Raw genomic sequence first — 20,856 nt, 5'->3', positions numbered from 1 at the left:
AGAGAAACTAATTGAGGTTTCAGCTCAAAATTGTTTGCTCCAATGGTGGGGATGGAGATGCTTCTTCCATGTAAATTGGAATTAGGTGCAGTAAAGTCACCAAGCATCCTCCTTGCATTATTATTATTTTTGGCTACCATCTCCTCTTCCTGTTCGAAAATTTCTGTAAGGTTATCTCTGGATTGTTGTATTTTAGCTTCTCTTAGTTTCCTCTTCAGAGTCCTTTCAGGTTCAGGGTACGCTTCAACAAGAATGTTCTTGTCCTTGCTCCTGCTCATATGAAAAAGAGGGAACAGAAAAATAATAATAATAGGGATCCTTTTTACCCAGGTATAGAGGTTCCCCTGTGTGAGTAGAAGAAGAAAAGAATGTAATGTAAAGAAGGGAAGAAGAGAAAATTCGAACACAGATGGAAGAGGGGGTCCGAATTTGGGTGAGATGAAGTGTTAGTAGATGAATAAATAAATAGAAGGAGATGAGAGAGAAGGAGGATTTTCGAAAATAAAAATTTGAAAAGGGGTTAGTGATTTTCGAAAATTAAGAAAAAATTAAAAATAAAATTAAAAATTGAAACAATTAGTTAATTAAAAAGAATTTTTGAAAAAGAGGGAAGAGATTTTCGAAAATTAGAGAGAGAGAGTTAGTTAGGTAGTTTTGAAAAAGATAAGAAACAAACAAAAAGTCAATTAGTTAGTTGAAAAAGATTTGAAAATCAATTTTGAAAAGATAAGAAGATAAGAAATTAGAAAAGATATTTGAAAATCAAATTTTTGAAAAAGATATGATTTAAAAGATATGATAGAAAGATATGATTAAAATTAGTTTTGAAAAAGATTTGAATTTAAAAAAAAATCAAAATTAATGACTTGACTCACAAGTAATCACAAGATATGATTCTAGAACTTAAAGTTTGAATCTTTCTTAACAAGCAAGTAACAAACTTGAAATTTTTGAATGAAAACACTAATTGTTGATGATATTTTCGAAAATTATGAAATAAAACGAAGAAAAATATTTTTGAAAAATATTTTTAAAATTTTCGAAAATAAATAAGAAAAATGAAAAAGATTTGATTTTTGAAAAAGATTTTGAGAAAGATAAGGTTTTTAAATTGAAAATTTGATTTGACTCATAAGAAACAACTAAATTTTAAAAAGTTTTGAAAAAGTCAACTCAAATTTTCGAAAATTTATGAGTGAAAAAGGGAAAGATATTTTTTGATTTTTGAATTTTTAATGATGAAAGAGAAAAACATGAAAATGATGCAATGCATAAAAATTTTGGATCTAAACATGTGATGCATGCAAGAACACTATGAATGTCAAGATGAACACCAAGAACACTTTGAATGTCAAGATGAACATCGAGACTTATTTTTTTGAAAATCTTATATGCAAAGAAAATATGCAAGACACCAAAATTAGAAATCTTTCATGTTCAGACACTATGAATGCAAAAATGCACATGAAAACAAGAAAAGACACAAAACAAGAAAATATGAAGATCAAACAAGAAGACTGGCCAAGAACAACTTGAAGATCACGAAGAACACTATGAATGCATGAATTTATCGAAAAATGCAAGATGACATGCAATTGACACCAAAATTAAAATCTGACTCAAGACTCAAACAAGAAACACAAAATATTTTTTTATTTTTATGATTTTATGATTTTTTTGGATTTTTCAAAAATTAATGTGAAAAAGAAAAATAAGGATTCCAAAATTTTTAATATGAATTCCAGAAATCTTTCAATGTTGGCCTAAAGCTCCAATCCAAGGGTTGGGCATGGCTTAATGGCCAGCCAGCTTTATGATATAAATTAGGCATGCAACAGATGATATTCCAATTAACTTGCCTCTATGCTGATGGTTGGAAGCCCCTATCCAAAAGGATTAGACCTGGCTTTACAGCCAGCCAGGCTTCAACATGCTTCGTGAAACACTAGAATTCATTCTAAAAAATTCTGAAGAAAAATATAAATTTTTTTTGAAAAGATTTATTTATTTATTTATTTATTTATTTATTTTGAATATTAAATGGGAAAAACGAAAAAGAAGGAAATATTTTTGAAAAATTTTTGAAAACAAAATAAGAAGAAAATTACCTAATCTGAGCAACAGGATGAACCGTCAATTGTCCAAACTCAAACAATCCCCGGCAACGGCGCCAAAAACTTGGTATGCGAAATTGTTACTCTGAGATTGTAAAATTTGTTGTTCATTCTCTCCCTGGCAATGGCGCCAATAACTGGTGCACAATACCATGGTCCAAACATAACTTCACAACTTCGCACAACTAACCAGCAAGTGCACTGGGTCGTCCAAGTAATAAAACCTTACATGAGTAAGGGTCGATCCCACGGAGATTGTTGGTATGAAGCAAGCTATGGTCATCTTGTTAATCTCAGTCAGGCGGATATCAAATGGTTATGGAGTTTTCGAATAATAAAAATAAATAAACATAAAATAAAGATAGAAATACTTATGTAATTCATTGGTGAGAATTTCAGATAAGCGTATAGAGATACTTTCGTTCCTCTGAATCTCTGCTTTCCCATTGTCTTCATCCAATCCTTCCTACTCCTTTCCATGGTAAACTTTATGTAAGGGCATCACCGTCGTCAATGGCTACATCTCATCCTCTCTGTGAAAATGGTATGATGCGCTGTCACTGCATGGCTAATCATCTGGAGGCATCACCGTTGTCAATGGCTACATCCCATCCTCTTGTGAAAAAGGTCCAAATGCTCTGTCACAGCACGGCTAATCATCTGAGGTTCTCGATCATACTGGAATAGGATTCACCCTCCTTTTGCGTCTGTCACTACGCCCAGCACTCGCGAGTTTGAAGTTCGTCACAATCATTCAATCCCTGAATCCTACTCGGAATACCACAGACAAGGTTTAGACTTTCCGGACTCTCATGAATGCCGCCATCAATCTAGCTTATACCACGAAGATTCTGATTAAGAGATCCAAGAGATATTCATTCAATTTAAGGTGGAACGGAAGTGGTTGTCAGGCACGCGTTCGTAAGGGAATGATGATGATTGTCACGTTCATCACATTCATATTGAAGTGCGAATGAATATCTTAGAAGCGGAATAAGTTGAATTGAATAAAGAAACAGTAGTACTCTGCATTAATTCATGAGGAACAGTAGAGCTCCACACCTTAATCTATGGAATGTAGAAACTCTACCGTTGAAAAATACATAAGTGAAAGGTTCAGGCATGGCTGAATGGCCAGCCCTCATGATCTAAGAACTAAACGTCCCAAGATGATCCGAAGATTTTTAATACAATAGTAAAAAGTCCTATTTATACTAAACTAGCTACTAGGGTTTACAGAAGTAAATAATTGATGCATAAATCTACTTCCGGGGCCCACTTGGTGTGTGCTTGGGCTGAGCTTGAAGTTTACACGTGGAGAGGTCATTCTTGGAGTTGAACACCAGTTTGTAACGTGTTTCTGGCGTTCAACTCTGGCTTGTGATGTGTTTCTGGCGTTTAACTCCAGACTGTAGCGTAGAACTGGCGTTCAACGCCCTTTTGCATCGTCTAAACTCGACCAAAGTATGAACTATTATATATTGCTGAAAAGCTCTGGATGTCTACTTTCCAACGCAATTGGAAGCGCGCCATTTTGAGTTTTGTAGCTCCCGAAAATCCACTTTGAGTGCAGGGAGGTCAGAATCCAACAGCATCAGCAGTCCTTCTTCTACCTCTGAATCTGATTTTTGCTCAAGTCCCTCAATTTCAGCCAGAAAATACTTGAAATCACAGAAAAACACACAAACTCATAGTAAAGTCCAGAAATGTGAATTTAACATAAAAACTAATGAAAACATCCCTAAAAGTAACTATATCCTACTAAAAACATACTAAAAATAATGCCAAAAAGCGTATAAATTATCCGCTCATCAATTATTATCGGCACCGGAGGCTATTCCACAACATCGAGGACTCGATGTGCCAACTTATAGCAGGGAGTCGGTAAGCTTGCATTCATTGACGCTAAACACATTGGTAGAGAGGCAGTCTTGCAAGTCACCCCGGCCTTCTTAAACGTGAGATTTGCCGAGGCAGACACCCATTAATGGATCCGACGTAATTAGAAAGGTAACTGAGTCATGTGTTTGTTCCCAATGCCACCCAATCCCAAGAAAACATTGAAGGGGTTTATGTGTCTGCCTAACAGGTATTTGTAACGTGTGTGGTGTTTATTTAGTTGGGTGAGGCTCTCCCCATAATGGAGTGCCATGGTTTTGGAGGTTCTCTAATGCTCTCTTCTACCCTAACCCTAAAGGGCTTTGTGTGATGCATTGTGGTGTGGAAGCCTTTGGGGGATATTTATAGTGCCACTTTCTTAGGCAGTTTTTTGGATGGTCGAGTTTGCCCCGATCATAACAATGACTCGCTACATTGTGAAAGTCAAATTAGCCAGCCTCGTCATGCATGTATAATTGGGTTAAGTTGCGGGGCCCACGAGATTCTACACGGCGTCGTCTTGTGTGTTGTGATTTTCTGTTAAAGCAGCTATGACACGATAGCATGATGGACAACACAGTGGTTGTACTATAGCACGCATTGGTTTGTGATCCCTGTAGAAAGACTATTTCATCCCTGGCTACTGTGGTTTCCCGCCACAAATATGAGGATGGTCATGGTCATACTAATTTGATGCGAATGAAGTTGACAAAAATGTAAGGGGTAGTTCCGTCAGAGGCCAATTCATGTGATGACTATGTGAGGATGGGTTTAGGTAGCAGGATTTATTCACGAAGATCACAATACTTCCACGAGTGGAGGAGAAAAATGAAAAAGAACTTGGGCCTGTTAACCTCCTCCACAAAAATGGTCTCTATGTTGGCAACTGGCAGTGTTAGGGTCTGACAATATTATTCCTTCGGCACTGTTTCTCGGCACGCCAGAATCTTGCCACCGAAGAGGACAACACAGGGTAGAATCGCTTCGTTGGGGGTCCGTGAATGGAACCCTAAGTGGCGGACACGTTTCTTACCCCTCTGCAGAAACCACGTGAAATATTCGCTCTTCGCTTAATGCCATGTGAGTTGATTCCTTCCTAGCATAGCTGTGATCTGTTTCTTCTGAACCGTAACCATTTCATTAGTATCAGCGCACTCGGGTCCGTTACCCACGTCTTTCCCTTCACAAGCTCTACCTAGTAAGTATCTTGCCGGGGTTGGAAACATGGTCTTTTCAAAAGACCTTACTGTCCCCGTTGTCGTATTAGGGTTAGGTGAGCATGTGTAGAACCAACTTGGCCCTATGAGTGTCGTCGTTGGTGCAGGCCCATGCATACCTGGCCCAACAAAACAAGCATGTTTACAATGTAACCAATCTGATGGGCTGTGATAACGAGAGAATGTGTGGGCCATTGGGTTGTAGGTGAAACAAGCATGTACCCCATATACTCCTGGGCTTGTCAACGCGATCGTTGTGCCCGAAAAGCTGAAAGGAGAAGGGGGTGCAGCGCAGCCACCGTCGATGGAGGTATTCGTATGGCTTGAGCATATAACCCGTGGGCCTATGCTAACCGTTGCAATTCCTGGGTATTGTAGGCGATCCTGTCGTTTGTCCTTCGGCAAAAAGTCGTTTGGGAACGTTCGGGACAGACCGCATCCCGTACAGGTACCGGGGGCTAGATCGAGTTCCAGATGTTCATCGTCGTGTGCGAGGAAGAGGTCGTGTCTTAAAAATAGTAGGTAATTAAATATATGGAGTTAATTATTTAAGGGTCAAAGTATACATTGCATGGAATGTACCTGGGTTAGTATGCTAAAGTTTTATTCTCAATTGAATTTTACAGGGGCTTTGTAGGCGGAGATGATGATAAAGTTGCATCATGTGGAAGTTCCCGATCCTCCCGTGCTCCAAAAAACCAGGTACCTCTTACTTGGGTCCTTTGCCTTTTGCATTCAAAATGTGGCTTATTTGGAAGTGCAAGATTGTGTGATGTGGTACTTGTTGCTGCAGGACGGTGAAACCATCGCGATGAGTATGGTCACAAATGTCTCCGGGATGCAAACGGAGGTGAGGAAACTTTCAGCCATGCTATCCCGGCATGATGCACTTGTACAAGAAGTGAGGGATGCAATCAAGCTACTGAGAAGAGACAATTCTGCTGTGTCCCTGAACCTGGTTCCCTTCGGACACTGCGCCACTTGCACATGCTGCAAGGGGGAAGCTACTGCGATGTCAAAAAAGAGAACCATTGACAGCCAACTACGTACTCCGGGACAGGGCAAGGGTTTCTCATCCCGTCCTACCATGGACACGACCTTCACGGTTGATCATATGCCGTTCAAAAATTCGCGGAAGAAGAAACCCACAAGAAAGAACCTCTGACCCCACAAAAAGTCACCCGCAAGCCCGTCGCCGGAAGTGGTTCGGTCTTCTGGGATACGGGAGTTTATTTATAGCATGCATATACATTATTCTATGAAACTTTGGTTCGAGATAGCCTAATAATCCAGTTCATTCTTGCAGGTCGATTTGACTTCCGAGAAAGTGTGTGATAGCCCAAGCAGGAGGAATCCCCCTAAAGAAGGCTCTGGATGCATGCGTCGCCCCACTAGGGTTCAGACCAATTACTATCCCGCTGAGAACGACGATGTGCTTGATGTTTGCCAACAAACGGCAATGAAAGTCAACCACATTCCCCGGGTGCGACCTTCAATCTGTTTTTAAACTAACAAAAGCCAACTCTAACCTAGTATGCGATATCAGATTTGCTAGTAGTACTTTTTTGTGACACTTTCCATGGATTTTGCAGACAATGAACTTGGCATTCCAGCCGCAGCACGACATGAATCTTTCTCCAGTTGAGCTGGCCGTGGCGGCTTATGTCTTCCGCAGGGATCTCCCTCCCAGGTCAGTAACATGAGGCAGGCTTGCAATGACGGCTCTATGGTCAGAATGTTTTTCGATATTCAAATTTTGTGACATGGCGGCATGCTAACCTGACAGCGAGCTACTAGTTGATGTCGGCGATGGCATCGCTAACAGGGCAGCCCTGATGACGCTTGTTCCGAGAGCGGAGGTTGTGGACGATGTAGGTGCCTCTAGAGAACCTGATAGTATAACGTGGTGTTAACGGCATGCCTTTATGCGCGAACTGATGATGACACACTGACCCTATTCTTCATTGATCACTTCTTTCCCTGCACGTTCTAAATGTGGTCATCCGTATGCTCACAAGGACTTCAAAACAAACTCAATGGTTCCTCCCCACAAGCATCATGGTATGTCATGGTCTAACTTTTGAATTTGTTGAGCAGCAGTTAATTTGTGGAGAACATTTAGGTGAAGTTTCCCTTCTTGAATTATACCAGCAAGCCGCGCTCAAAGGCCGTACGCTTACCTCAGGCATTGCCACCTCGCTTCGTAACAACTACATGCGGTGCAAGGTGGACAGGGTCACCAGGGTATGTTAGTTGCGTGACCTAATTACTTTCGACTTAATTCTTTCACATCTGGACTGAATTTTGATGTGTTCAATTTATGTCTAGATACATCAACCGATGTGGTGTGATGGTGGTGCACGAATTATGAATCACACTTTTCACAACTCGTACCACTAACCAGCAAGTGCACTGGGTCGTCCAAGTAATACCTTACGTGAGTAAGGGTCGAATCCCACGGAGATTGTTGGTTTGAAGCAATCTATGGTTATCTTGTAAATCTTAGTCAGGAAGTCAATTATGTTTTTCAGTAGAATTTCGAATAACCAAGAGAGCATAAATTAAAGGTTACTTGTTATGCAGTAATGGAGAATGTGTTGGAGTTTTGGAGATGCTTTGTCTTCTGAATCTCTGCTTTCCTTTGTCTTCTAATTCACGCACACACGTCCTCCTATGGAAAGCTGTGTGTAGGTGGATCACCGTTGTCAATGGCTACCATCCATCCTTCCAGTGAAAAGATTCCCAATGCGCTGTCACCGCACGGCTAATCATCTGCAGGTTCTCAATCATGCCGGAATAGGATCTGCTATCCTTTTGCGTCTGTCACTACGCCCAGCACTCGTGAGTTTGAAGCTCGTCACAGCCATTCGATCATTGAATCCTACTCGAAATACCACAGACAAGGTTTAGACTTTCCGGATTCTCATGAATGCCGCCATCAGTTCTAGCTTATACCATGGAGATTCTGATTAAGGAATCTAAGAGATACTCATTCAATCGGATATAGAACGGAGGTGGTTGTTAGGCACACGTTCATAGTTTGAGGAAGGTGATGAATGTCATGGATCATCACCTTCATCATAGTTAAGCGCGAATGAACATCTTAGATAGGAACAAGCGTGTTTGAATGGAAAACAGAAATACTTGCATTAATTCATCGAGACACAGCAGAGCTCCTCACCCCCAACAATGGGGTTTAGAGACTCATGCCGTCAGAGAATACAAAGTTCAGATCTAAAATTTCATGAGATACAAAATAAGTCTCTAAAAGTTGTTTAAATACTAAACTAGTAGCCTAGGTTTACAAAATATGAGTAAACTATGATGGATGATGCAGAGATCCACTTCTGGGGCCCACTTGGTGCGTGTTGGGCTGAGACTTAAGCAATTCACGTGCAGAGGCCATTTGTGGAGTTGAACGCCAGTTTTTATGCCAGTTTGGGCGTTCAACTCCAGCTTTTGATCCTTTTCTGGCGCTGGACGCCAGAATTGGGCAGAGAACTGGAGTTGAACGCCAGTTTACGTCATCTATCATTGTGCAAAGTATACACTATTATATATTGCTGGAAAGCCCTGGATGTCTACTTTTCAACGCAATTGGAAGCATGCCATTTCGAGTTCTGTAGCTCCAGAAAATCCACTTTGAGTGCAGGGAGGTCAGAATCTAACAGCATCAGCAGCCCTTTCTCAGCCTGAATCAGATTTTTGCTCAGCTCCTTCAATTTCAGCCAGAAAAATACCTGAAATTACAGAAAAACACACAACTCATAGTAAAGTCCAGAAATATGAATTTTTCCTAAAAACTAATGAAAATAGACTAAAAACTAACTAGAACATACTCAAAACTATATGAAATTAACCCCAAAAAGCGTATAAAATATCCGCTCATCAGATGGTCACTGGTATCTCATGATAATTGATGTTCCCCGCATGAAACTCATTTACTTGGACTCGCTTCGAGATCCTTCCCAAGCAGAAGCAAGGAAGATCGCAATGACGCGTGTGGTGAGTATTCCTGTTTAATTCCCGACTTTCGGATCGCATTAGAATTTTTAATTGGTGTTGACGCTGGGTTCTTGAACGTTGTAATAATCTTCCTATTTAAGTAGGCGTTGTACCTTGAAGGGCTAACCCTGGAACAGTCTTGGCTCTCCGGCAACTGCTCCGTTCGACCCAGGTTTTCAACGTTCGATTTCGAAGATCCTGAACTGCTCGGCAGGATCGAAACTCGTGAGCAATGAATATCCTCTATCCACATGCGTCGAACATGCATTGTTGACTCAAGAAAATAAAAAGTGTATCCAGTCATGGTAAAAGTGGCATCTTCTATGGAATACATACTCATTTATGTTTGTTGTGACTGTGCAACAAAATGGATTGCGGCGTGTGGGTGGCACAGTGGATGATTATGGACCATCTGTGGGAGGATTATAGTGTCCAGGTATTTTTCTCCGTGACTAGTTCATCCCATGATAGGCTTGTGTATAGCTAACCACCTAGTTAACTCGGGTTCGATTTTCTTGTGTTATAGCATGTCAGCACCGCAACGTGTATGCGCTTGGCGGTAGATCTGGTGATGAAGTCGCACAACGAAATGGCTGGCGACATTGTTCACAAAGCGGTTGCTCACTGGCAGGTGGAGGCCAAGTAGCCATCGCAGCAACAAGAAGTCCCGATCCTAGGATGTGTGGGTACCCTTTTTTGTTACACCTACAACAACCCTGTGGCCATTTTGGAACAACTTGGAGTGCCACCATAGGTTCATATTTGGGTTGCATTAAGCACTTTTGGAGGTCATAGTAGCAATTTTTTGTTAGAAACTCTTCACCTGGCAAAGGAAAGCTTCTTCCACTTCGGAATTCTCTAGCGTGTCTCTGCCAATGGGTAAGGTGGCTTTGATGGCGTGGAAGAATTACAGCACCATTCTTATGAAGACATTATGAAACTCTAACCACAAGATACATTTTGTAACAGCCACAATGTTCGTAAAATACGTATTGTTATAAACCAAACGATGGTCTAGAAATTAAAATCAGTGTTCAGATCTATTGTAATAGTGTATACTATACGTACTTACTGAGAAATCATATTAATAGACTTTATGCAGTTACGAAAACAAAAATTGGCTACGTTTAAAAATTCTGTTCAGAAAAATGTATAATTAAGTGAACAATGAATGAGTTAAGAATTGAAAATAAATTAACTTAAACACAACTATATCAATGGGTGAAAGGTTTATACATAAAGTTTAATTTGCACATAAGTTGATAACGACAAGGTTAGGCCGGGGGTTGTGACTACCTTATCTTTGCCTCAGGAAGGGGGTTCGAACCTTTGCTGTTTCATTTTGCAACTCGGGTATAATGGCCCACCAAAGTAAAAAAACGTTATTGTTGGCCCACAAATATAAAGTTATTGTTGCAAAAAATAAAAAACGTTATTGTCGGCCAACAAAAAAATAGGTTATTGTTCCCACAAGAAAAAAAATTATTGTTGGGCCAAAAGAAAAAAACTATTTTTGTTGTCCCAAAAAAAAAACGTTACTGTGGGTCCACAGAAGAAGTTATTGTTGCCCAAAAAAAAGTTATTGTTGGAAAAAAAAATCGTTTGTGATGCCCAAAAAAAGGCACGTTATTGTTGGCCCAAAAAAAACATTATTGTTGCCCAAAAAAAACGTTACTGTTGACCCATCACATACAATTGGCCTCTTTGCAACAGTACTCTATAACCCGATCTGGCAATTGGCAAACCCAAATATTACAACCAAAGTATTTCAACACAAAGAAGACATCAATGCAACGTACACCTAAGGTATTCCAAATTTCAACACTAAGAAGTTCAAGTTCAAATCCTACATTAACTCAAACAAAGCAACCAGCATCCAGTTCTTCTACTAAAAATGCGTACTCTCCATCTTTATGAAGGAAGCAAATAACTTCAACTGGTGTTGCATCTGTACTTCAGCTTGAGAATCTGTATTTACGAAGCAAATTACTTCAACTAGCCCTGCACCTGTCCATGAACTTGGTACAAAGATATCATGATCCGGTTCCTCATAATACAGTGGAGAAATCTTTAATTATGCAGAAAATCGGAGATAAGGACATAGTGAGACGAGCATTTAAGACGTTCCAGAACAATTACAACCAGCCAAATTACCTCATTTGAACACAGATCCTTGATGAATAGACTGGTGTGGAAATTGACTGCTACCCAAATTATAATGGACACAAAATAAAAAAAAATCAACTAAAACCTCTAATGCAGTGTGTTCGCTGGCAGCACTAAGAGAGTGACCACCAACACACTATGGAATAGTAATTACAAAAAAATCAGAAAAACAGATCCCACACTATTAAAATTTGAGGCGACCACTGAGCAACACAGACTTTACCCCAAAAATACAAAATTTGGCAAAACAGAAATTATTCGTTACCTGTTATCCGCCGCTTAAAATCAAGTTCCACGCGTGGGAGCTCCACCCGGCATTTTGCTGGAGGAGCAAGGACCAATTACATTCTGTTCGACACCAACAGGCACATGGCTTAGTCGACAGGTCAGAATTGCTAAAACAGAGAAATAGAAAACATCGTAGTACATCTCAGGAGAACCCGCGTGCCTGGAGCAGCCACCGTTCAAAAAAGTCCTCATTCGTTGTCCTTGTTGGAGTCGCCATACTGCAATGGCCTTCGTGCGGCGGCGGTTCGCTTTGGTGCCCAGAGCAAGGTTGGGATGCATAGAATTGGTGGATGTGTTGGCCCCCAAGGAAGAAGGTCCCCCCACTTCCCCGCCACAGAACGGAGGACGCCAAGATGGACTACCTCTCCGATTCACCATGGAGGATGTATTCACCGCTGAGCTAGACACGTTATTGAGACCACCATCGCTATGAGTCGAGGTTTGATCATGCAAGCATGTTGGCATGTATAAGATTTTGTTCAAAATACAATCCACTAGGCAAAGAATTGATACCAGTAATTAACTTCAGCAAATAGGAAACCGCACAGCCTCCCGTGTTCACTTGAAACAACATAACCCTTCTAATTTAATTTCGTAACTTGTCTTAACCTATACAACAATTCGAATGACGACACAGTTTAACAAGCACAATCCACTAAGACTGATACACCTGGCCTATATTATTCTATTGGGCAAATGCAATGTTCAAACAACTCCTACCCATGAATAACATCACAAATGGTCTTGTAACCCAGGGAATAACATGCAAAATAATCAAAAGTAAGGCATCTACCAAATTATGTCACTGTAACACAAGACTAAGCACTATGGCATACCCTGTTTCGATGAAACTAATCGCATAAATGCAGCCTTAGAAGCAACCTATTTAACTGGGCAAGAAGATCTCTAACATTACCTCACACGCATAACCGCGCTCTGTCGGAAGCGACGCTGACGATGCTGAAGGGCCGTGATGCGAACCTTTGCCAAACGTTGGCGAGACCCCGTTACCTAACTCGGACACACCTCGTGCACAACCCCCACTGCATGTCTTCTTTGTATGTCCTGGAATGCCACATTTGGTGCAGCAACGTCTCTTCCCTCAGAAATCGGGTTGACTGCTTAGGTCGAAATCCTTCGTCCTCTTAGGGGCACCTTTTGTTCTTGCGACCACCGGGTCCTTCATCGGGCTCCACGCCGACATACCTGGCTGACCGCCTGCCCTCTCATAAAATCTGTGACGTAGCTTTTCTATTACACTTGCGATGCTCTCCCTAGCGAATTCAAAGTCTTCGCCCTCCTCCGAACCAAGTCTTGCGACCAAGCTTGTGGCCGAACAAAGTGTGGCATACCTAAGCATGCGACCCTCATGTCCAGGTCTCGTAGTCACCGGCATCCGGCTGGAATCTTTTGCATTCTTGCACCATCTTCTCATTATAAGACTGTCCGGGATTTGATCCAAACCCTCGTGTTTCATCACGCAGAAAATGTGACTACATGGAATACCCTCGCTATTCCACATCGAACAGTCGCACTGAATTTTCTTGTCATCGGGGTCGAACAAAACCTTGTGAATCCTACCAGGGGCACCCATCCTTGAAAACTTGTAGACAACCGTTGTGCTGATGTTATCTCTCCCATGAAACAACAATGTCGCAACACCCTTGATTTGTTTCTTCACCTCTCTAAAAACTGCCCGCGTGTACAGTTTTGATGCAAAAAGCTCAATGGAGTCAAGCCCGGTTGTTAACACTGGGCTATAATACGTAGAATAGAACTGCGCCGTGACTTCGCTGTTTCGATAATCCTTTACAACGCGATCTAAGCTGTGCACCAGCTCCAAAATGCTATTAGTGGATTTCAGGAACCCCTTTATGTATGTATTAATTCCCTCACACCTGGAGGTTGTCCTGTATCCCGCACAGAACATGCCCCGGAGATATGCTGTTGCCCAACTTTCTTTGAGCTCGTATGTGTTTTGAACCCAACTATTATTCTGAAGGCCAAGTGACTTCACCGCCTTCTTCCAATATTCCTCAAAGTCCTCCACCTCGAAGTTGGCATACATAGCCTTCTTAAAGACCTTCCGGAATTCAGTATCCTTAACCCTCTGAACACAGTTTTTCTCCAAGTGCCACCCGCACAGCCGGTGCCTAGCTGCCGGGAACACCTCCGCGATGGCTGCGCGCATTGCTTTGTCCCCATCCGTGACAACAACGCACGACGTCTTCTCTCCCATTACGTCTACAAGATTTAACAACAGCCACCGGTAAGTACAAACTTCCTCATCCTCCAGTAGCGCAAATCCAAAAATGGTTGTTTGTTTGTGGTGATTTGACCCGGAGAACACTACAAGCGGTTTCTTGTACTTATTAGACCGATACGTCGAATCAAAAGTCATAACATCTCCAAATAACTGATAGTCCGACATCATCTCACCGTCGACCCAGAAAAGGCTCCCTAGCCGATTATCCGCAGTTCGCGTGTAACGTGCCACAGTCGTCATGTCGGCATTTGCCTTGCCCTCCAAGTAACTGATCGTTGCTGCAGCATCACCATCATTGATTCGAGCCATCCTTTGCCCGTGTACGTAATTATACAAATCACGCTTTGTAAATCGCAGCATTCCATACCCTCCAGATTGACCAGCCATGTAAGTCATTATCTTCGAGGTTGGTATCCCAAACTTCTTCATGCTATCAAATTGCGCTTTGTCGCCGTTACTCATCTTGCGATGGCTAGGTAAGAGGTGGGAAAACATGGTCGGAGCAAGCTCGTGGTTGTGCTCATCGAAGATGGTCCTGACCTTCCACACACTGCGTTGCACATCATAGTAAATCTTCAACTTCGCCTTGCAGTCGGTTCGACTCTCCAACCTCTCCTCCCTAACTCGCTCAGGATGATCATAGTGCTTAGGATGTCTTGTGCCTTGTCAGTGGCAGAAAAAGTCTCTCCTGACCAAAACCCCATCAACACACCCCACATCTCCCTTGCGGACCCCGAAACCCCTCGTCCTAGCAAACTCCTTGTACGCAAGATACGCATCCTCCTCCCCAACAAACTCTCTGCCTAGGAAATCCTCTGCCACAACCGGCCGAATTTTGCCACCATCCCCTGCATGACTGGCACCACCTGAGAAATTACCATGTTCATCTTCTCTGTGCCCTGTTGGGTCACCTTCCTCACCACCTTCGTCATCACTCGCATAATAACGGCCACAATATCCATCCGAGCTGTTCTCATCTGACTGTTCCACTTCGGCCCCAAACATCCCATTGAAATCCATCGGAGTTATCGGTTCACAGTTCTAGCCTGAAAAAATGAAAGCGCTCAACAAGTTACAATCAATCACTCCGCCCATGAAAGTGCTTGTCAAATTATACTACAAATTTTAAACGGCCAAACAACCATAACAGCTAAAGATTCCCTTAGGGGCTACGAACAATGAAGAGAACGTGGCGGCAATAGAAATAAACGGGACACCTACAAACTCCAATAACTGAAGAGGTATGATAGACATAAATTGAAAGAATTGCATTAGCTTTTTGCAGGTCCCCTACCAGAGTAATCACAATCGTGTAGCAAGTACAATTTTCGGCTTACTCTGGAAAGGAGGAAACCATGACTTGATCCGAAGATGTTCCCCAATCCCCAATCACATGCCTGGAACAATAACCATGTCTAAACCAAGGTTGTGAGAACCGGACCGGTCAATAAACCGGTTAGGTGACTGGTTCAATGGTTTATTGGTTCGACCAGAGTTTAACTGGGGTTCAACCGGTCTAATTAATTATTAAATAAAATTATTATAAAACCTAAAAATAATTTTATATATATAAATTCAATAATTTCTAACTTAAAAAAATTTAAAATTTCACATAATAAATTATCCATAACTAATATAGAGGTTCACAAACAACTTCAAACATCAAAGTTTATAACTAAACAAATTCATAGATCATTAAGGAAGAGAAATATAGTGATATTAAGAAACCCAAACGAATATTTAATTTAGCGTGGCTTCTGTACATATCATCTAGCAACACTTAAATTGTGGCCTAAACTATAAATAGATTGAATGATACTATTCAAAACAAAGGTATATTTGGAGAAAAAGAATTGTATGTGCAATCAATTAGGCAAATTAACTTTAGAATTCATATTAAAATATAATTATAACAATAACAATTACATGTATGCAAGCTTCGCGGATCCATTTGCATCAACCAATATATTAGCACACTTGATGTCCCTATAAGAAATTCATTTTTTTTCATATGAATATTGCAGGTGTAAACTCATTATTACATTGCAGTAAGATAGAATTAAAAAGTTCAATGTTACCTGTGAACCACCTTACGATCATGAAAATACTTCAAACCACTTAGAATTAGTCTTGTGTATGCCAAAACCTGAGAATCCTTTAAGCAATACTTTCTATAAAGACTTGCCAATGATCCTTTTGTTACAAGCTCGAGAAAGATGCATAGCATGTTATTTTCCTGAGAAGTAAAGATTAAAATACAATCATCATTTACATAATCAAATTATGACAATTTATATAGAGTTGCCACATTAGCTCAATAGATAAAGAACTAATATTTATTCAGTCAAAAGTTTCGAGCATACCTTGTTTGTGCCAACATATCTAACTATGTTCTCATCTCCAAATTGACTCAGAAGATATATTTCCTGAAAAGAAGGCCACAAAATATTCACACGATCAAACATTGACTTGTAAAATGGAATGTACTAATATAAGCTTTAGATGAAAAGAGTTGAGTGGTTTGGCAGTTCACATCATAGCTACAGGAATAAAACAACCAAACTCAAAGAAAAGATTTGGCTTTTTGTTCATGGGGTTGTCCAATTTTTCACTGAGAAGACGATCTTCATCCTTCTCTAAGTGTTCATACTGCATTGTTTGAAGAAAAACAAAAAGATAAACAGTGGCTTTTGTGTGTTCTCACCACTTCTTCTCAGACTTGTGAAGAACCAGAAAAGCAGAACTAAATGCTCTTCTTCCAATTTGCTCTATCACCTCAAAAAACCATGAACAAATAAATAATTCACCAACCAAAATCATGAAGCAGCAAACAACTCTAAAATTCCACTAATGGAAGAACCAATACTATAATTTTTTTTTCTTTTTAAAAAAGTTGATAATCCAGGGCGCAGAAATGTGTCCCTAGCCGAATAGATTGCGAATCTAAATCACAAAATCCAAATTCCGAATTTCCTTTTCGGCATTCTCTCCATGCGACCATGGAAGCGACTGTATCGTTAACCTTCATTTAAAGTACAAAACCCACAGCAGTAAAACCACTCACAATAAACACAAATTTACAAATAAATTCAAATAAAGGAACGAAAATACTACACACCTGACTTTGAACTGTATCAGCGTGCAGCTAAGGCGAGAACCGAATTCCGCGGAAAAATGATAATCCTCAGTGAAAAATTGAGATCTGACAGGAAAAATAAAACAAGAAAGTGCGGATTCTGTGATGCGTCGTTTCAGCGGTAGCGTTTTGATTCCTTGGACCTTCCAGACCTTTCTTTTTCCGTCGAACGGCGCCCAGATCTCCACATCAGCCGGCAAGTACGCTCACTGCATCCTTCAGCGTGGGGAACCGCGTTCAACACTGGAGACAATGACTGCAACACAACCTCATGCCTGCGCTGCGACCCTAACACGGTGCCCAGACCTGCGCAAGTGCCGCCGGCGACGACGACTCTTCAAATCAGGGAAGCATGGGCCACAACCACCTTTGCAACGGAGAAAGTGGGTGGGACTTTGGTTAGGAAACTAGTGCTGCAGACTGTTTCCCTTTTCCCACACTAACTCGTAATTTTTTTTCTTTCGAAATTGACCCAAAAATATTTTTCTCCCAAAGCCCACAGCCACAATGACCCACCCATCAATCCAGTCCTGATTCCATATCCCTCCTTAATTAATAGTATCGGCTAGGCTCACCCCTTGTAAGCCTTCTAAGCCAACATCGAATCCCGCACCTTCGAACTCTTTTCCGTTAAAAATCCAACGTCACACGCGTCCTCTTTCCAGACACAAAAAACAAATTTTCTGTACGCCTTCCCCAACTTGCATCTGTACGCTAGACCGCCCCAAATAAAAATCATACTATCTATCTTCTAGTATTATTATCATTCGTAACAAAATTATAACTTTTAATAAACATATTTTAACGAATATTAGTATTTAAACATAGTACTAAACGTTCGTATTAAAATTTTAACTAATTACATCAATTTTATATTAACTCAAAATATTTAAAAAAAAATTTAACTCTACGTATTCTAACATTTAAAAATTAGAGCACTAATAATTACTTTAGTTATTTCAAAACATATTCATAAAAATTAGAGTAATGATTACTTTACTAATATCTAAACTAAACTAAATTTTTAAACTACACTAACAAATTCTAACACATTAACTGTCTCTAAATAATACTAACTAATACAATCAACACTAATACTAATTAAAATTAATATTAAATAAATTAACTTATATATATAGAATGATCTAAAAATCGCACAATGTATTCTTCAGGTTTAGTGAGATCATGAACCACCATTGTTATTTTACAATAACTTCATTAGTTAGCCATCCAATTCCAATTATTTTGTTGGAATTCACCCGTGAAGAAAGAGATACGAGCAAGATAAGGAGCCATGCGCGCGTCTCCCAAACTGCCCAGGCGCTCCCCTCATTCTCTCCTGAAGTTCCGAAAATGCTCCATATTGGGCCTCCATCTCCAACGCTGCACTTATTTTTTTGGGACCATTCTCCCTTTTTATTTGGGTTTGATGATTGGACTCGGTAATTTCGACCCTCTCAATATTATTTTCCATAAAATTGGATTACACACTAAATTGACAATTTCTAGCAAATACACCAAAGCTGGCCCAATATTAAAAAAAGTCGTACATTAATTAACACTACAAAAAATGACTTAAAATGACATTTATATTAGGCGGTTTTAAAGAACTGCCGTAATATTTGAATATTATGGCATTTTATGAGGTTCCCATAATTAATTTACATAAAATGGTGGTTTTTGGTGATTTTGGCGGTTGAAACCGCCATTATCAAAGCACATTGTTTACAAAAAAAAAAGGCTCGAACGAAAGAAAACTCGAAAAACTTGAAAAACCAAATATCTTAAATCAAATGTGTTCCCCCAACAAGGAAACCCCTAACGCACCTTGTCATCACTGTCAAACCCAAAAACGATGATCTGTGCTTTGCTCCGATGGCGATCTGCTCCAGCGACTGCTCCGGCGACGATTTTCTCGGCGTTCTCCTCTGACGAGATTGTGTGCTGTAAATTGAAACGCTCTCTCCAGCGACAATCTCCTCTGTCAATGTTTTTCTTTGGCGGTGCGTTCTCCTCTGGAGGCGCGTTCTCCTCCTAAAACGAGCTTCTATGATTTAGCTTCGATATGAAGATTTGTCGTCGCACACCTCATCACCGTCATTCATCTCTTCGCCATCGAAAGCAACACCGTTGTCGCTACCTTCTATGATCTGGTTTTTAATCTGGCTCATCTCCTCGCCGTGGCAAGCAATGCCATTGTTGTTGCCTTCAGCAAGTTTCTACAGTTTGGTTTTGCTATCTCTATCACTTCTAATAGGTAATTGTAAGAACCGGAGTTTGTACGTAAAACCGCTTAAGTAGAATAGAATAATTAAATTGTCCGGAATAGGTTCGAAAATATAAAAGTATTTTTTTTAAATATAAATGTGAGATTCGGATTTAGTGGATTTTTCTGGGTGGGAAAAAGTTCTCTTTTGAAAATTTTTGCGTAAAAACGCGTACCGATAGATTAGCCGGCAGTACCAACTTAAATCTATCTAGTACTGCATGATAAATCTTAGGAGAGTTTTCGAAATAGCAAATCGGGCGCTTATTCTAAAAGTTTTGGCTCAAAGTTGGGCCAAACGAACAAAAGATACTACGCGGTTGGACCGGGCCCAAGCCTAACACCTATACACCCTTTAATGAGTCATTTTCAGCTCATAACACCCACACACACAAAGAGGGGCGCTGGTTTTGAGAGAGGAGAGGAAGAAGAAGAGCACTATTCATCTCCTCCTTCTTTTGGCCATAACTTAAGCTGTGTGGCTCTGATTGACGAGCCGTTTGTGGTCACGTGAAACTCTTGTCGAACTCTTTGTTTCTATCTAGTCAAAGTGATAATAAACTCACTCTTTTCTTTCTAGTTTTTCTTCCCTATGTCATTTTCGAAAATGACTCTTTGAGTTGTTGAGTTTCTTTGTGTTCTTGTTGTATAGGTGTAATCTAGCTTGGGTGAGTAGTGGGTTTTACCCCAAAACTCATTGAACAAGATAAGATATCACTAAATACTTGTGTTTAGTTGAATATCATAAACCCTAGCTTTGATTCTTGTTGTTTTTCATGATATAGAGTGTTCTTGGTGTTGTTTGGTGTTGAGTGGAGGCTTGAAAGCTTGTGGTGAAGTGGTTTTATGCGTGGAGGATAATCGGCCAAGGTATGGTTTCAATTTCCTTTATGTAGTATATAATGTTTCGTGAAACTTAGGCTAGTGGCCTTTAAGATAGGTTTGAATAATGTGGTTGTATGATTAATTGTATATAAATGCTATGTTTGATATGATGACATGTATATAGATGTTGGTGAATGATGATGTTAAATAATGATGATTGTGTGAAAGGATAATAAACTATGATGTTTGTTGATGTTGAGGTATGATAAATGATGCTTATGAGTAGTGAGATTGTGTTAAAGTTGTGATGTTGGAGTCTTGATGAGGAAATTGTGGAATTGTTGAGTTTGTGGTGTGTGACTTGATTAAATTAGATGTTGCATTGATTAGATTGTGATGGAAAGGTAAATGATAGTATTTGGTAGTGGTTTGTGGTGAACTTCAATAGGCTTTGACTTGGTTTGATTGTGAATTTTGGAAGTTTGAGAACTTAGCAAATTTTTGGTAAAAATTAATTTTTGGTAAACTTTGACGGATTATAACTTGAGCGTCTGTTTTCAAAATTGGTTGAAATTTGTCTGAAATTAAAGTTCATTTAAAGATCTTTAAATTGGTATAAATTTTGATGAAAATAGATTTTTGTAGAGGAAGTTATGAATGTTTAAAGTTTGGTGTTTAAAACTGAATTTTGCAAC

The 20,856-nt window shown here is 40.1% G+C and overlaps 2 protein-coding genes across 2 annotated transcripts; one reads left to right on the top strand and one right to left on the bottom strand.

Annotated features, from left to right (window-relative positions):
* LOC110264550 lies at positions 6,800–9,640 on the top strand. The gene is made up of 8 exons (XM_021106693.1): positions 6,800–6,899; positions 6,996–7,080; positions 7,193–7,270; positions 7,361–7,453; positions 7,538–7,562; positions 9,105–9,214; positions 9,319–9,439; positions 9,581–9,640. The coding sequence occupies exons 1-8, from the start codon at positions 6,805–6,807 to the stop codon at positions 9,613–9,615; spliced, it is 642 nt and encodes a 213-aa protein (XP_020962352.1). The 5' UTR covers positions 6,800–6,804; the 3' UTR covers positions 9,616–9,640.
* On the bottom strand, positions 12,771–14,954 carry LOC110265027 (protein FAR1-RELATED SEQUENCE 5-like). Its single transcript, XM_021107761.1, has 2 exons — positions 14,647–14,954; positions 12,771–14,553 (listed from the first exon to the last, which is right to left on the bottom strand). The coding sequence occupies exons 1-2, from the start codon at positions 14,952–14,954 to the stop codon at positions 12,771–12,773; spliced, it is 2,091 nt and encodes a 696-aa protein (XP_020963420.1).

This window comes from Arachis ipaensis, chromosome B07, assembly GCF_000816755.2.
Source record: "Arachis ipaensis cultivar K30076 chromosome B07, Araip1.1, whole genome shotgun sequence".
Taxonomy (NCBI): domain Eukaryota; kingdom Viridiplantae; phylum Streptophyta; class Magnoliopsida; order Fabales; family Fabaceae; genus Arachis; species Arachis ipaensis.
The sequence above is the reverse complement of the archived record's forward strand: the minus strand, read 5'-3'. Positions and strand labels throughout refer to the sequence as shown.

What these genes read in the sequence shown, in the direction of transcription:
- LOC110264550 (XM_021106693.1), top strand. Translation starts at nt 6,805, where the DNA reads ATGAACTTGGCATTCCAGCCGCAGCACGACATGAATCTTTCTCCAGTT. An exon ending in TCAACCGATGTGGTGTGATG is followed by an intron (nt 7,563 to 9,104) that starts GTGGTGCACGAA and finishes GCTCATCAGATG; the next exon opens with GTCACTGGTATCTCATGATA. An exon ending in AGATCGCAATGACGCGTGTG is followed by an intron (nt 9,215 to 9,318) that starts GTGAGTATTCCT and finishes CTATTTAAGTAG; the next exon opens with GCGTTGTACCTTGAAGGGCT.
- LOC110265027 (XM_021107761.1), bottom strand. Translation starts at nt 14,954, where the DNA reads ATGGATTTCAATGGGATGTTTGGGGCCGAAGTGGAACAGTCAGATGAG. An exon ending in GTCCGCAAGGGAGATGTGGG is followed by an intron (nt 14,554 to 14,646) that starts GTGTGTTGATGG and finishes TGAGCGAGTTAG; the next exon opens with GGAGGAGAGGTTGGAGAGTC.